The sequence below is a fragment of the Mytilus galloprovincialis genome, chromosome 12 (genome assembly GCF_965363235.1).
Source record: "Mytilus galloprovincialis chromosome 12, xbMytGall1.hap1.1, whole genome shotgun sequence".
Taxonomy (NCBI): domain Eukaryota; kingdom Metazoa; phylum Mollusca; class Bivalvia; order Mytilida; family Mytilidae; genus Mytilus; species Mytilus galloprovincialis.
The window spans coordinates 60,527,511-60,545,623 of NC_134849.1; the positions used below are offsets into that span (position 1 = coordinate 60,527,511).

The window sequence follows — 18,113 nt, forward strand, 5'->3', positions numbered from 1 at the left end:
CAATCTCGTTGAGATGATCAACGATAATCTATAAGTCATTAAAACATAATGCTGTACCTGTATACACTTTCATGATAAACTAAAGTATCAAAGGTGTAAAATAAGAATATAGAATAAAAACAACACAGTTAAAGCCTCTTGCATAATTAATGAGAAATGTTTGATCACAGATTAATTGGACAATTATAAGGAATGTTATATAGATATATAGGAATGTAGGATGTGGTATAAGTGCCAATGAGACAACTCTCCATCCAAGTCACAATTTATAAAAGTAAACCATTTATAGTTTAAAGTATTGCCTTCAACACAAAGCCTTGGCTTTGGCTCAGACCAAACAGCAAGATATAAGGGGCTCCAAAATGACTAGTGTCAAACAACTGAAACAGTAAAAACAGCGGTCTAGTCTATAGAAATGTTCATATTCATGATATTTTTAGATATTAGGACTTGACCATGAGATTCTTAAATATAATATATGTTTATTTTTTGTTTCATTTTTAGTATGCTTTTGCCAGTCAAATGCGTCTCCATGGGTATGATCCTGAATCATCAATGATCTTTGTAGAACCCAGGAAAGTAGGTCAAATTGCAGTTATTTTATTTGGTTTTCAAATCTAAAACAATTTACTCCATGTTTTACTCTTATATTTACAACAGTTTGAAATCAGTAAATATGTTTGCTTATAAATACATATACTATTTTCTCTAATTCTGTGGCCTTTCTGTACCCAATGTAAAAAAAAGTTTAATCAATGTGTGGTTGCCGATGATCTGAGTCTGTCAAAAATGAAAAATGTATTTAATAATCTTTAGAGAAGCACTGATGCAGATTCTTACATATATCCAATCTTGATAGATAAAATATCAAATGGACTTTAACATACAATAATATAATTATCTCAATTGGAAAAATCATATAATCCACTGGTATCTATATTCAACACATTTAAAGTTTGTGTTTATGTTAAGCACGTGAGGTTAAGGTACCTTATCAGAATTTGAGAATCTGCCATACTTGAATGGAGAATATGCGACACTTAAAATACTGATAACATACAATAATCACTATTTCTTTCTGATGTCAGGCATTTTCTTGTATGAGGTAAACATTTTATGGGAACTTTTGTGATGTTCTGTAATGACGGACATAAATGGATTAGGTGAATTTAGTATACAATGGATTTCAAGACTTAAATTAACACCTCTCATCAGGGAAATCCTAATAAATCCAGAAAGTTGTCTGGTGTAAACCTCTTAAACTCTGAAACAATTAAATCACTGTCAAATAAGAGCTAATTTTCATCCAGATGTTTTTATTTACAGGGAGAATATACATTAAGAACAGAAGACATTTTAGATAAGATAGAAGCAGAAGGAGATTCTATATCTGTCGTCTGCTTTTCTGGAGTCCAGTATTATACAGGACAATTCTTTGACATTCCTACCATAACAAAAGCTGGTCATGAAAAGGTAAAAGAAAGATTTAAATTTTATTCAAACAATTTATATAATTTAGGACAATGGAGCTATTTTTTTTATTAAGCATGTAAGATTAAGTTTATTTCAATAGTCTTATAGTTGTATATAGCTTTGCTTTTGGCCAACCTCTACTTATTTTTATTCAAATACAGTATTTACCCAGTACATGTAGCAACAAAGTCAATTTGGCTGTTTACTTTGTATATTTTCTTCAAGTCTTACGTTGTTGGACAACAAAAGATATGATATATATGATTGAGGTAGGAATCCAACATTTAAATCAGCAATTCATTAACACAAATTGACAGTATGGCAAATGAATCAGTCCTTCATCTGTTTGTGTGTCCAAAACAAATCGTTTCCAGTTGATATCTTTAGTATCCCTTGCCTTATTGAATGAAGATATGGAGTAGGGAAAGAAGCCTATTGATTTTGGGATCAACAGGTCAATTTTAAGGTTACTGAAAATAGAAAAATGGTTTCTTAAAAAAAGCAATAGAGTAATAGGTCATGTTTTTTCAATTTGTTCCTCCAAGCATGCTAATATTTTGAACCCTTGAAATAATTATTTTACTCTCAATAAAGAACACTTTGGGGAGTATCAGTTGACATTTTTTTTTATCGCAGAAATATCTCTTGGTACAGTTTATGATATTCTGTTGCCTATTTAAGCAGTGGTATTGAACATGAATAATCTATTGAGTGGTTAAACCAATGTTTATGAGATCATGTCATGTTTGGCAGAGCAGGATTTATTGATGTTATTTTCCTTTCCAAAAATTGCTATAATTGCATTTAAAAGATATTAAGAGAATAAAAATAACAGTTTTTTATGTTCTTTTTGAATGAAGGGATGTTATGTTGGTTGGGACCTGGCACATGCTGCAGGAAATGTAGAGTTACATTTACATGACTGGGAAGTAGATTTTGCCTGTTGGTGTTCCTACAAGGTAAGATATAAGTTTTTGCATAATTATGTTCCTTCATGGTAAGAAGCTTAAATAGACATTGCATGTTTGTGTTCTTACAAGGTCAGAAAGTGAATTTGCCTGCAGGTGTTCTTCAATGGTGAGACATTGATTTTGCCTATTGGTATTCTTACAAGGTAAGTTATAGATTTTGTCTGTGTATGTTTTTTCAAGGTAAGAATTAGACTTTGCCTGTTGGTATTCTTACAAGGTAAGTTATAGATTTTGTCTGTGTGTTTTTTTTTTTTCAAGGTAAGAAGTAGACTTTCCCTGTTGGTGTTCTTTCAAGGTAAGAAGTAGACTTTCCCTATTGGAATTCTTACAAGGTTAGTTATAGATTTTGATTGTGTGTGTTCTTTCACGATAAGAAGTAGACTTTCCCTGTTTGTGTTCTATCAAGGTACATAATAAGTAGACTTTGTCTGTTGGTGTTCTATCAAGGTAAGACGTAGACTTTCCCTGTTGTTGTTCTATCAAGGTTAGGTAATAAGTAGACTTTGTCTGTTGGTGTTCTATCAAGGTAAGAAGTAGACTTTCCCTGTTGTTGTTCTATCAAGGTTACGTAATAAGTAGACTTTGTCTGTTGGTGTTCTATCAAGGTAAGACGTAGACTTTCCCTGTTGTTGTTCTATCAAGGTTACTTAAGAAGTAGACTTTCCCTGTTGGTGTTCTTTTAAGGCAAGAAGTAGACTTTCCCTGTTGGTGTTCTTTCAAGGTAATAAGTAGACTTTCCCTATTGGTGTTCTTTCAAGGTAAGAAGTAGACTTTGCCTGTTGGTGTTCTTTCAAGGTAAGAAGAAGACTTTGTCTGTTGGTGTTCTTTCAAGGTAAGAAGTAGACTTTGCCTGTTGATGTTCTTTCAAGTTAAGAAGTAGAATTTCCCTGTTGGTGTTCTTTCAAGGTAAGAAGTAGACTATGCCTGTTGGTGTTTTTTTAAGGTAAGAAGTAGACTTTCCCTGTTGGTGTTCTTTCAAGGTAAGAAGTAGACTATGACTGTAGGTGTTCTTTCAAGGTAAGAAATAGACTTTGGCTGTTGGTGTTCTTTCAAGGTAAGAAGTAGATTTTGCCTGTTTGTGTTCTTACAAGGTAAGATATATAGATTTTGCCTAATTGTGTTCTTACATGGTAAGAAGCTTATGTAGACATTGCATGTTTGTGTTCTTACAATGGCAGAAAGTGAATTTGCCTGTAGGTGTTCTTCAAAGGTGAGACATTGACTTTGCCTGTTGGTATTCTTACAAGGTAAGACATATATTTTCGTCTAATTATATTCTTACAAGTTAAGATATATATTTTTGCCTAATTGTGTTCTTACATGGTAAGAAGCTTACTATACCTATTGGTATTCTCACAAGGTAAGTAGTAGATTCGGTTTGTTGTATAAAAAGGAAGATGTTGTATGATTCCAAATTAGACAACTCTCCACAAGAGACCAAATGAAACAGAAATTAACAAAGGTGCTCTTTTAAGGTAATGTATAGACTGTGAGGGATTGTGTTCCTACAAAGTCACTGATTGAAAGTATACGTAGTAGATTTTGTCTGTTTGTGTTCTATGAAAGACTTTGCCTGTATTGTTCTTTTAAGATATGGTATCAACTTTGTCTTTTTGTGTTCTTTCAATATACATTTGCATGTTGGTGTTCTTAGAAGATGATGTATAGACTTTGCTTGGTGTTATTTAAAAAATAAATCACAGTATACAAATTGTTATTTTACATTCATTTGACTTGGAGCCAGGCTTTTTCCTGGTAGGGTTTGTACTAGATATATATGTTGGCATGAGAAATGGTCATAATAAGAACAAGTTCATATATATTTACTATGTTGACTTAGAATGAGTAAATTAGATCTAACACAGGAAATGAAATATTAACAAAAATATTTTTTTTTAAATCTAAAAATCAGATGTTGAAGCTTATAAATACAAGTCTAAAACAGCATTTAAAAATCAGAAAATCAGGATAGGTAATGATGCAGTGATAACAAGTTTGACTTATCCCTAAAATGAAAGTAACAAAAAAAAATGTTATCCAAATGTTTAGAAGCAAAGCAAGACAGAAAAGCTAAGGGCTATTTCATTAAAATGGATATAGGAGGCTAGAACAAGACTTCTATTATTAAACATCGACTATAGAATCATTGTAAATTCAGAAAAACCTGTATACAGATGTATGTATCGAACTTTCAGAATGCGAGTTCTTATTATAGCCTGTCCCATTATTGGAATTGAATTAAAAAAAACTACAATAATTACTGAATTAACTGTTAAGTATTTACAATAAAATAATCATTAAATGTGTTATTGCAAAGTAGACACTCGTTTCTTGTTTTTTATATAGATTAGATCATTGGTTTTCCCGTTTGAATGGGTTTACACTAGTCATTTTTTTGGCACTTTATAGTTTGCTGTTTGGTGTGACACAAGGCTCCATGTTGAAGACAGTACTTTGACCAATATTGGTTTACTTTTACAAATTGTGACTTGGATGGAGAGTTTTCTCATTGACACTCATACCACATCTTCTTATATCTATTAACTTTGAATATTTTTTTTCTTCAGTATATGAATTCAAGTGCTGGTGGATTAGCAAGTATATTTATACACCAGAAACACAAAAACACAGATTTACCGAAGCTGGAGGGCTGGTGGGGACATAAATACTCTACAAGATTTCAGATGAATAATGGTAACCATGATTGTACAATACTCTAGAAGTCGCAGCAATATATATATAGTCCAATCACCTTGTCCATCCATTCCAGACCTTGTTTTTTCCATTTATCTGATAAATATGTTCTTGGATTTAAAGATGTACCTATAATGTGAAATTAGAAAAATCTAGAATTTAAAACTGATAATATAAATAAGAATAATGTTAGTTGAGGAACAAAAAAAGCTAGAAATATTGATAGGTTATGGAACTCTTTTTCGAGTTATTGAATTTTAAAAAAATGGCAGGAAAAGACTGACTCTGACTTTTGCCTTATATTTAGCATTGGCATTTATTAGGGTCTAAAAATTTGAGGAGCTATTGAATTTCAAAGTCTTCAATTTATGAAAAGAAAAGAAGGTGATATGGGACACAATATTTTACCGTATATTGCATGAAAAAAACAAAGAAGTCCAAACATCTGACAAAAATTTATAAACTTGACCTGAGTACATCGTTAAGGCTTGTATACTGAATTTCTAAAGACCATGGAATTAGGAATCTATGAAAAGACAAATATTCCTTTATTTCCTGTTTAGAACTGACATAGATAAATGAATTTCTAAACGGATATTTTGTCCTAAATTGGCACAAGAAATGTTAGTCATGTAGCAACAGAAGAAAATCAGAATAATCATACTGCTGTCTATAAACATCATTGACTTGTAATCTATATCAAAACTATTAAAGAACACATTTAGATGATCAAATATTTAATAAGATGATGTTTGTATTTTCTATTCTCAATTTTATTATTGCAACTGAGCCCTGCAACTGAGAATAGGGGGGATGTTGTTTTACCCCTGTCTGTCCGTCTGTCTGTCTATCCTTCTGTTTGTCTAATTATGGGTATATAGTAATTCCACAGTTTAAATCCTAGAAAACTTTGTTCTTTTTTGGAGTATTTACTTGCATAAGAGGAGCTTTTCCAGATAACTCCTCCTACGGTTTGAATACTAGGAATTTTTCACTTTGCTGTCTGTTTGGACATATATTGTAGGTGTGCATGTGGTCAGAGTTTTGATTTTTATTAATATTTACTTTTTTGGGAGATAGTTGAACTTTGACATTTTTGGGCTATAAGCAGTTAACACTTTCCATCTGCGGGGCATTAATTGTGTCTCTCAGACACAATAGTGTCTCAAAAAAAGTCCTACATTGATTTTGTTATACTACAGTCACTTCAGAGTAGAGTAGAGGGCTGTCACTTTGTCTGTTAATTTTGTGTTTGTCCACGTCCCAGTGAAGGAAATAAAATAAAGGTTCTCAACATTTTTATCATTTGTGAAGTGACAGGCAAAATGTAATAGAAATGTCATTAGGTAATTTAATGCATCCCTAAGGTACACACAAACATGGAATCTTGGAACTAAATATGATTGTACTGAGTCTTAATTTGTTTAGAACCATTTTTTAACAAACTGATTTTTTTCTCATATTCTTAACTATAATGACTATAAAAACTGTGTTTTAATCGGTATGATTTTTGTTTTATTTTTAGAACATGACCCTATTCCAGGCGCATATCACTATAGGATTAGTAATACACCAGGCCTGTTATGTGCTCCTTTAAAAGCAAGTCTAGAGGTTAGTTACTTTTTTCATAATACGCTTGAATTTCTGTATACTGGACTTCTGGCGACTCTTGGTAAACCAATATACCTTGTGATGTCATCTATATTTTTAATGAATTTACTGATATGGTCCGAGACCACAATTATTTCGTAGTGCTTTTCATTTAGACAATAAATGCAAATTAAAAAAAAATCCCACCTGCACTTTCTGAAAAAAATATTTACATTGTGTTGTACTACTTTTGGGACAAAAGTCAAAATTATAGAAACCTTCATTGGCTCTAACTCAAAATATGGACAATTTTATGTTAAGGGGGTCTTGAAATCTTTTGACAGCTTCCGAAGTGCTAATTTTTAACCTTTTTCAACTGGACCAAATCACTACTTTATTTTAGAATTCATGAATTTTAGAATTCATTACCCAATATTTTTGACTGTGTCATTTCATCCCTTGACTTACTATTTGAGGCATAAAACATGGAGAAATACATTTGGGAGGGGTATAAAAAATATTAGCAAGTAACACACTGTCCACACTAGGGACTACATTCGTGGACAACGAAAATCAAGGGACGACAATTGTGGTCTCGGACCCTATTGTTCAAAGTTTTCAAAAATTGTATTTTTAAGATTGCTTATTTGAAAAAAAAAATCTGCAAATACAAAAGATGTTCCCAAAAAACATAAAAAAATAATTGAAATGAGAATTAATGTGTTGTTACTGTCAAAGAGACAATATGATATCTATAAAATTCCCACAAATATAAATGATCGGAAACAGAGAATATAATGCACTGACAATTTTGATATAAATAAGGTAAGCTCATAGCCTTTGTATTAGGTCAATTGTCAACTAGATTTATCAACCCAAAGAAGTGTATCTACCTCAGACTTGGGCCTCAGTCAATATACTTCTTTATATATATAAGGTCAATATATTCTTGTATTGACTTCATTCAATTGTATAATATAAAAATACAGCTAGAAGTACAAGTTCTGAGGCAAGGCAAAAAAATGACATTAGAGATTATTATCAGTAATTATGATACTCCTGAAATTCTTATTTTTGTGCAGTAAACTGGATTCTGATGTGACGACCTTATTTTGCTTTTTAACAAAGCCGTGTTCTAATTGGCACAAAATATATTTGACACATGAGCACAAACTGTAACTGTTTACATTCTTGTTATTTTCATTTGTATCCTCATAAAATATTTACATTATAGCTGCTTACATAAACTTATCATATATTGTTAATTCAAACCTTATATGTTCACTCCTGTTTTTGGTGGGGATCACACCATGTTAATATCACTAGTTCTGTGGACTGTATTTTGGACTAATGTTTGTCTTCCTGGTTTTGTAGGGGATCACTTTAGTACAATATTTGGTTCTGTGATCTGTATTTTAGACTGTTATTTGAATTTCTGTTTTTATTTTTATGCCCCACCTACGATAGTAGAGGGGCATTATGTTTTCTGGTCTGTGCGTCCGTCCGTCCGTCCGTCTGTCCGTTCGTTCGTCCGTCCGTCTGTCCCGCTTCAGGTTAAAGTTTTTGGTCAAGGTAGTTTATGATGAAGTTTAAGTCCAATCGACTTCAAACTTAGTACACATGTCCCCTATGATATGATCGTTCTAATTTTAATGCCAAATTAGAGTTTTTACCCCAATTTCACGGTCCACTGAACATGGAAAATGATAGTGCGAGTGGGGCATTCGTGTACTGAGGACACATTCTTGTTGTCACATGGTTTTACATTTTTTTTTAATTAAAGTTTTGATTGTCCCCTTGGTGTTTACATTGATTGTTTTAATTTTTGCAAAATTGAGAAAAATCCTGTTAAATTATTGCCATTCTAACCCTGCCACAATTTTTGCAATATTGAGAAAAAATCCTGTTAAATTATTGCGATTCTAACCCTGCCACAATTTTTGCAATATTGAGAAAAATCCTGTTAAATTATTGCGATTCTAACCCTGCCACAATTTTTGCAATATTGAGAAAAATCCTGTTAATTTATTGCGATTCTAACCCTGCCACAATTTTTGCAATATTGAGAAAAAATCCTGTTAAATTATTGCGATTCTAACCCTGCCACAATTTTTGCAATATTGAGAAAAATCCTGTTAAATTATTGCCATTCTAACCCTGCCACAATTTTTGCAATATTGAGAAAAAATCCTGTTAAATTATTGCGATTTTAACCCTGCCACAATTTTTGCAATATTGAGAAAAATCCTGTTAAATTATTGCGATTCTAACCCTGCGACAATTTTGCAATAATAAAAACATTGCAAAAAAATTTCTAAATTTACAATATGTCTATATATTTTGTGGTCTTTACTCCTTTTATGTACCAAGTACCAGGTTATAGTTTTTGGTTAAAGTAGTTCGATAATTTATGAATATTGGTAATGATATAATGTCATTTATTTCATAATTGCAGATATTTAACAAAACATCTATGCCAGAGATAAAAGCAAAATCCAAACTTTTGACCGCTTACTTAGAGATGAGAATCAAAAATAAATATCCAAAGGATCCCAAACATATTGCCGATGGAACGTCGACGGATTGGAAACATGTCCATGTAGATATTCTTACTCCAGCAGATATAAACAGAAGAGGAGCTCAGTTATCTTTGTCGTTTTCAATCAACATCACCCATGTGTTTGAGGAATTGGAAAAAGAGGAGTTGTGGTAAGATCTTCACATCTTTCAGTCCAAGCCATATATGGGGTTGAAATTGTTTGAAAATTAAGCTGTTTTAAAGCTTTTCAAATTTTGTGTCCTTTTCTGTCAATAATTTGATTCAAGTTATTGAAAATAAAAACATTGCAGTAAAAATTGAAAACACTACGTTTAATAATTTCTTGCATCCAAAGCGCTTTTCTGGATTTTCCATCATCAGGAACGCTCAAAGCCAAATACTTGAAATCCGAAGATGTATAAGTACTGAATCCATTGAAGAGCTATATGTCAAAAATACCTAAAATAGATAGCCAAATTCATCTAAAGCCAACTTTGCCTGAGGAAGTTGAAACCTTTATAGTTTCTTAAAAATTTATCAATTTATAAACAGACAATTTTAGTTAAGTTTGTGTAATCATGTCAGTACCGAAATACTGACTACTGAGCTGATGATACCCTTGGGGACTGATAGTCCACCAGCAGAGGTATTGTCCCAGTGATGTAAAAATTGAAAACAACATGTTTAATAATTTCTTGCCTCCGAAGCGCTTTTCTTGATTTACCTTCTTCAAATTCAATATAAATCTATCAATCTGTTGTGTTTGTTGAGCCTGTGAGATTCTTCCTCATCCTCATATGCATTTAAACATTTAGGTTCAGAGTGTGTTGATAAAGTTTTTAGACATCAATAAATTTGTAAAATCTTATTTGAAAAGAGCTATTGTTATATTTTATTTTAATATTTCAGTTAGATGAACGTTAACCAAGTGTAATAAGAAACTATTGTTATATTTTATTTTTACATTTCAGTGTGATGAACGTAAACCAAGTGTAATAAGAATCTCTCCTGCGCCTCTTTATTGCTCGTTTGAAGACGTCCACAGATTTATGATTTATCTAGATGAAGCGCTGCAAGCTGTTGCTAACAACCTGGGAAGATGATAAAGGGACTCAATCTAGAATTTTAAATTGTTATCTATTTTTTTAGTACCAATTGTTTTGTATTAATCAGCCATTTTAAAACAGCAAACACTTTTGCTATCTAAAATATTTTTTGTTAATTTTCTATATTTTTTACAAATATTGTTATTTTTTAAAATATCATATTTTTAAACAACCTAAGAAACACTTATTCAGACAGTAAATTGCAATATCCTAGATTATACTTAATGTGTGTACGAGTTGAAGAATGAAAATGAAAAATTATTGCCATTATTTACATTCACTAATTGTTCAACTTTTTACTAGCTGCTCTCTTTGATTAAGAATTTAATATGTGGATTTATTCATATTCTTGGATACCAATATTGATGATGGAGGAAAACAATTTTTGCATTAAGTCTATATAAAAAAATAACACAGCACTTTATAAAGTTCAAGGGTTTGAAGCACTTTTCTGGATTAACCTTCATCGGGAAGGCTCAAACCACAAATTTGAAAGCTAAGGATGTATAAGAATTGAAAAAGTTGAAGAGTATTTGACCAAAAAATACATAAAAATGATATCCAAATCTATCTTAGGTCTTGGGCTGAGGGAGTTGAAACCTATGCTTAGTCTCTCAATAATTTCTTAATTTAAAATCAGGCATTTTTAGAAATGTTTGGTATAAATTATGTCAGTACCAAAGTAAAAATTTGTATATAATGGAACATTTCTATATTAACAAGTTTCACAAAATACATACTATTTTTGAATAATTATTTTTTCACTAATGATATACAGTGGATTCATTTATTTTTGTGGGTATTAATTTTCATGGATTAAGGAAAACTTGCAGTTTCGTGGATATTTGATTTCATGGTTTTGCCTATCTCTGGATGCAAAACCTATAGAAAAATTTGTAATTAGTTAAACATTTGTGGTTCAACTGTACCCACGAAACTCACAAAAATCGGTATCCAATGATAAATCGTGAATCCACAGTAGTCATTCATACTGTTATTCCAGTCAAGATTGTATATTAATAATATAAACAGTAAGTTTGAAATAAATGTCCAGTTTTCTAGCAGATTTCTTTTCTTTATCATGTTTATAAAAAAAAAAGATGTGTTTATACATAACTGTGACATTGAAATAAAAACACACAAATCAAAATATTAGAGGTTAACAGCTTTCGTTTTAAGTCAGATGGCAAGCACTATGTCCAGGATTTTATCACCCAGAATCTGACATTTTCACATAGGTATAGGTATTATAATTATCAATATTTATATACTGAGCGTTAGTGGTATGTAAAATGTAGACTCCTTTAAGAAGTTTTTATTGTACGTCAATCAATGAAAATAATCATAATATTGAACAGACAAGTGCCCATCAGATGGATGTTGACCAATTGTTAGCAAATTGTATAATTATATTACTTGGAAACTGGGGCCAGAAACGGTGAATACATGTAATCAATTATAAATGCATATTGTGTTTACAATAAAAGTAAATTATAGTATGTTGTTGCAGTTTTTGTCGAGCCTGCAACTTTTTTCGCAGAAAGCTCGACATAGGGATAGTGATCTGGCGGCGGCGGCAGCGCTAGCTAACTTCTTTAAAGCTTTATATTTTAGAAGGTGGAACACCTGGATGCTTCATATTTTGTATATAGATGCCTCATGTTATGAAGTTTCCGTCAGTCACATATCCAATGTCCTTGACCTCATTTTCATGGTTCAGTGACTACTTGAAAAAAATGTTAAGATTGTTTGTAATGTTAAATTCTCTCTTATTATAAGTAATAGGATAACTATATTTGGTATGTGCGTAGCTTGCAAGGTCCTCATGCCCGTCAGACAGTTTTCACTTTACCTCGACCTCATTTCATGGATCAGTGAACAAGGTTAAGTTTTGGTTGTCAAGTCCATATCTCAGATACTATAAGCAATAGGTCTAGTATATTCGGTGTATGGAAGGACTGTAAGGTGTACATGTCCAACTGGCAGGTGTCATCTGACCTTGACCTCATTTTCATGGTTCAGTGGTTATAGTTAAGTTTTTGTGTTTTGGTCTGTTTTTCTTATACTGTATGCAATAGGTCTACTATATTTGGTGTATGGCATGATTGTAAGGTGTACATGTCTAGCTGGTAGGCTTCATCTGACCTTGATCTCATTTTCATGGTTCAGTGGTCAAAGTTAAGTTTTTGAGTTTTGGTCTTTTTTTCTAATACTTTATGCAATAGGTCAACTATATTTGTTGTATGGAAGAATTGTTAGCTGTTCATCTCTGTCTAGCATGGTTTATCTGACCTTGACCTGATTTTCATGGTTCATTGGTCAATGTTAAGTTTTTTTGGTTAATGTTAGGTTTATGTGACAGTTGTAATAAAGCTTTATATTTAGGACTATCAACATAATATCAATGATTAGTAAAGAAGGCGAAACATTTCAGCGTGTGCATTATTGTATAACATATTATATAGATCTGACCAGTTATAACAAGAGGAGATGTGATCAGTGACACATAGTTTTTGTTTCGCCTTGAGTAAGAGCAAGACTCAGCTATGGTGTTTGATGGTGTCAACAATCTTTACATGCTAAATATTTAGTCATGTGAAAGGGGGATCAAAATAGTAAATGCATGATATTTTGTATGTTGTTTACAAGAATTTGCAGTTTCATTTCCTTGGGGATTTGTTGCTACATTCCATTCATTCATGGTCTATTGACTTAAAAAAAAAGTTTAATTATCACTTATCAGCCGAAGGCCACCAATGGGTCTTCAATGTAGCGAGAAACTCCCGCACCTGTAGTCGTCCTTCAGCTGGCCCCTTAAAAATGTGTATACTAGTATAGTGATAATGGACGTCATACTAAACTCCGAATTATACACAAGAAACTAAAATTAAAAATCATACAAGACTAACAAAGGCCAGAGGCTCCTGACTTGGGACAGGCGCAAAATTGCGGCGGGGTTAAACATGTTTATGAGATCTCAACCCTCCCTCTATACCTCTAGCCAATCTGAGACTACTATAACACAGTTATAGTAGTCTCAGAGCCAATGTAGAAAAGTAAACGCATAACAATACGCACATTAAAATTCAGTTCAAAAGAAGTCCGAGTCCAACCGATTGAAAGATTATGTCTTAATCATAATTCAGTGTTCTCCCCAGAAATTTTGGATAGCATCACATTTTGCCTAAAAAAAATAACTGTATTTTTTTTAATGTCGTTTGTCGCGTCGCGTTGATACTCTATTTCCTTTATATGTTTTAGTTTATATTGTTCAATTCATAACTGAGAATACAATTAAACTATAACCACAAAAACAGTTGTTTCAGTTTATGTTTTCTTTATTCATTTATTGTTACAGAATTATTTTTTTCCTCTTGTGCCAAATAAAAATAAATATGTGGTTTCAGTTACCCAACAGTAAGTCAAATAAATGAATGGTTCATTATAGATCAACCTGTTTATATACAAAACTAAATATCTAGTACACAAAATTAACTATTTTTATATTATATCAAGTAAAGATAAAGTAGCAAAAGTAGCAAAAAAAATCAATTTGATATGAAAATTAGGCACAATCCCTCCCGTTAGGGGTTTAGTATCATACTATCATAAAATATATGAGAAGAACATAACACGTGTCATGCCAACAACTGATTTTTTTCTAAATAAATGTGTTTAGTTCCGATGCAAAGACCCTATAAGTGAATCAATATCAAAGCCAAATATGCAATCTTTAATGACCTGACAACAGTATCGTAACTATACCCCTTCTTTATAAGTCTGTTTAAAGGTTTTGTAAGCTTTTGAGGTGAATACTGACCGTTTTGTGCTTTGTAAAGAATATTACCATAAAAGATTGGATGTGAAATACCTGAACGTAAAAGATGTCTGCATGTTGAGTTATATTTACGAATGATTTCCTTATACCGATGATAAAATTTAGTAAATGTTTTGACTAGTTTGCGATATTCTACCTCAGAAATAAATTACCTTATATATATAATTAGCTGTATTTGGCGAAACTTGTAGGAATTTTTGGTCCTCAATGATTTTCAACTTCGTACTTTATTTGACCTTTTTTTTTAATCAGTGTCACCAATGAGTCTTTTGTAAACGAAACGCACATCTGGCGCAAATACAAAGTTTCAATCCTGGTATCTATGATGGGTTTAATATTTATTTGGCACTGGCAACGGTTACATGGAAATGTAACAAAAAATATTATTGTTACATTGGAGACTAATTGCCGGAATGCAGGGTTGGGAAAGGAACCGATTAATTACGAATGTAACAATAATAAGGGTCTACGGTATCATTGCGTTATTGTTACACTTCAATTTTGGGACTAGAAACCATTGTTAATGTTATCATGATGTATTTAAACAAAACTTGAAATCTTTACTGAATTTTACAAAATTGCATACAATTTTTATATTACAGTTCCTGCAAATCCAATATATATTTTTTGGAAGCATATTGTAGTCCGTAATATCATTCATTACTATCGTTTTTTGAAGTTAAGGAAACTTTCAATGTCTGTCATGCTTCAGGTGAAAATATTTTTTCAAGTACTCTTGCGATCAACGATTTGTATAATTATGTTATAATGGTTATATTTTCGTCCAATCTTTTTGTTGGACTGAGCATGTGAGATTGTAATATGATTTCATTACCGTCCATTACTGATTTTATGTTCACCTAGAATTTCCATATCCAACTTAGTATGGCTTAAAAAGTCAATAAAAAAATCAATTATTGTGAAGGCAATTGATGTTTATATGTTGAAACTGGGGGAATCAGTGTTTTCATTTTCAGAGTCCAGTTATTTTGTAATTGTAATTTCATTCTTATTGCCGAAAAGTATCAAGCAACAAAACTATAGAAGGTTTAAGTTTAATAAATCTAGCGTACATTGAAGTGCATTAATGTAAGAATAACGCAGTTTAACCGTAGTCTCAATTATTATTGTTATATTCGTAATTAGTGTTGTCAAATCGTACAGTTTTGACTAACTGGTTACTCGGATAATCGTTCAACCGATTAACCGATTTACCGGTAGTTTGCGTCGATGGTCGAAGGTCTTATCTATAGAACTCTGCAAACTTAGGTTTTTAATACCACAAATTGAAGATTCTCATTTGGCATTATAAGGCTTGTCTGTAAGGCTTCTTGGCTAAGTTTGATTTTAATAATCCAATACACCGTGTCTACTGTGGCGTTTGTAAAAGCTTCAGTGAGATTGAAAAAATTATATGATAAACAAGTTGTCTAATTAGTTATCAAAGGTACCAGGAGTATAATTTAGTACGACAGACGCGCGTTTCGTCTATAGTAGACTCATCAGTGACGCTCATATCAAAATATTTTTAAAGCCAAACAAGTACAAAGTTGAAGAGCATTGAGGATCCTCTAATTGATTTTATTTTTTTTGAATTAACAATAGCAATCAGTATACAGGACAATTGATCTCTCAAATTAATGACCTCGACGATAATTTTTTTTAATAGAACAAAATTTGAAAATTATTTCAGTACTCATTTATTATAAAGATTATTTGATAACGAATTACACATGCCTCTAACTAGATTCTTGTACATGCCTATTGCCAATATTGGAACTGCTGTGAACCTGTTTCATGCTCTAGACCAGACATTCACAAAACATGAAATTCCGTGGTCTAATGTCTTTGGTTTCATGTAGACAATTGTAGTGTAATGAAAGGCAAACACAACTCTGTAATATCACGTATTAGAGAAAGACAGCCACTAGTAATGGACATGGGCTGTATTTGTCACCTAGCAAATCTGTGTGTAGGGGCAGCTGTGAAGCTGATTCCTCTGTCTATTGAGGACTTAATCCTTGATATATATTGCCATTTCAATCAAAGTTCTAAAAGAAAGGAAGAGTATAAGGCATGTTTAGAATTCCAAGACATAGATCCATTAAAGATTATCAAACATGTGAGTACACGATGGCTGTCTCTTAAGAAATGTGTAGACCGTGTACTCTACACCACTGGCCACTGGCCAGCACTATTATCTTACTTCAAAAGCCACAAGGACGTTGAAAAAGAAGGCCGAATTAAACGAGTTGCAAAACTGCTGGACATTAAAATGTATTTTCTTTTTATGATTGATGTAATGGAACCAATGAATGACTTCAACACAGCATTTCAGGTAACAAATAAAATTCTGGACTCTAATGAATAGCAATTATGTCAATTCTGTATATCAACGAGCAATTATGTAATTTCTATCAGCTTTGCGATATATTTATTAATGTATCTATGTTTTCAGGCTGATGCATCAAAGATTTGGTTACTCCATGATCAGGTCAAAAGGTTGCTGAGAATCTTTTTGAAAATATTTGTAAAGACATCAGTCATTGTTGGACACACAAGTTCCATATGTTGTTGCTGGCCATTTCCTTCCTGATGATAAACTTGTTGTGAGACTGCCATGCAGAGGTTACATTGCAGACAACTAAGATGAAATTGGTGTTGAAACAGAAAAGAAATTGTACAGGTAGGAATTACTTCTTGTTGTCAGTTGTTGTTGAGGTTAGTAATACTTGTACTTTATAAAGGTATAATAAAATATGCTAACTGTCATATGTAAAGTGTACATGATCAATAACACAAATTTATCTTTATATTTTTCAGAACACCCAGAAACTTTTATATAAAGATAGTATCCAAGATGGTTGATAAGTTTCCCTTCTCAGACTCCACCTTGCAGGACATTGCTTTTATAGACCCTAGGGTGAAAACCAAGATAGTATCTGACTCTGGAGAGTTTTTCTGTAAATTACTTACAAAGAATTATGCATCTTAAACATTATCTATCATTTGCAATCAAAACTACATGTGTGAGATGACAACTAGCTATTTGATGGGGTATTCAATGGTATTCAAAATTTTTTTTCCTTTCTTATTCAGTTACAAAGCTGGCTACCAGGTTTCCGCAGGCCATAGGGTGTGAAAATACATCAGAACTTCTAGACCAGTTTACAGAGTACCAGCTGTTATCTCCTGATGATCTTCCCACCTTTGACCAGGACATTCCATCATTATGGGGAGAAATGTCAGAAGTTGATGACATCTTCAATGATAAAAAACGTTTTAACATACTCTCAAAGCTTGCTAAAGCATTTTTAGTTTTACCAAATAGCAATGCTGATTGAGAAAGAGCCTTTTCTATCATTAAAAAGATATACACAGAATTTAGATCTGAGCTGAACAATGATACATTATGTGCACTTTTGTCATGCAAATTTAATCAAACTGGCAGTTGCTATGAGTATCAGCCTAGTTGTGATGTGCTGAAAGCAGCAAAACAGGCCACCATTGAATATAATAAAAGTTTACAGTAGAATGTTGGTTTTTTTACATTAAAAAAATTGTATTAAAAATATAAGGTATTATAGATAAAAGAAGGTGTGGTATGAGTGCCAATGAGACAACTCTCAATCCAAGTCAGAATTTGTTCATTTTAACTAGTCCGCATCGACGTCACGCAATTTCACACGCTTTTTGTTATGTCATGTCATCTCATGACATGATTTGCCATTGTCAGAGGTTGGCAAGTATGCATTTATATCAAATCTATTTATACTGAAAAAAGTCCGGTTAACCGGTTAGCATTTTTTGTATTCGATATTCGGTCCTTCCGAGGGTTAAACGGTTAACCGGTTAACCGTTGACAACACTATTCGGAATTAATCGGATCCTTACCCAACACT

The 18,113-nt window shown here is 32.2% G+C and overlaps 2 protein-coding genes across 2 annotated transcripts in view; both read left to right on the top strand.

Moving 5' to 3' along the window:
• Window positions 1-18,113, top strand: part of LOC143054483 (uncharacterized) — a 253,158-nt gene that overhangs the window by 114,459 nt on the left and 120,586 nt on the right. The gene's annotated exons all lie outside the window — the stretch shown is intronic.
• On the top strand, window positions 445-11,869 carry LOC143054446 (kynureninase-like). Its single transcript, XM_076227458.1, has 7 exons — window positions 445-579; window positions 1,327-1,473; window positions 2,334-2,432; window positions 5,012-5,138; window positions 6,664-6,749; window positions 9,184-9,437; window positions 10,239-11,869. Exons 1-7 carry the CDS (start codon window positions 523-525, stop codon window positions 10,261-10,263), a joined length of 795 nt encoding a protein of 264 aa, XP_076083573.1. The 5' UTR covers window positions 445-522; the 3' UTR covers window positions 10,264-11,869.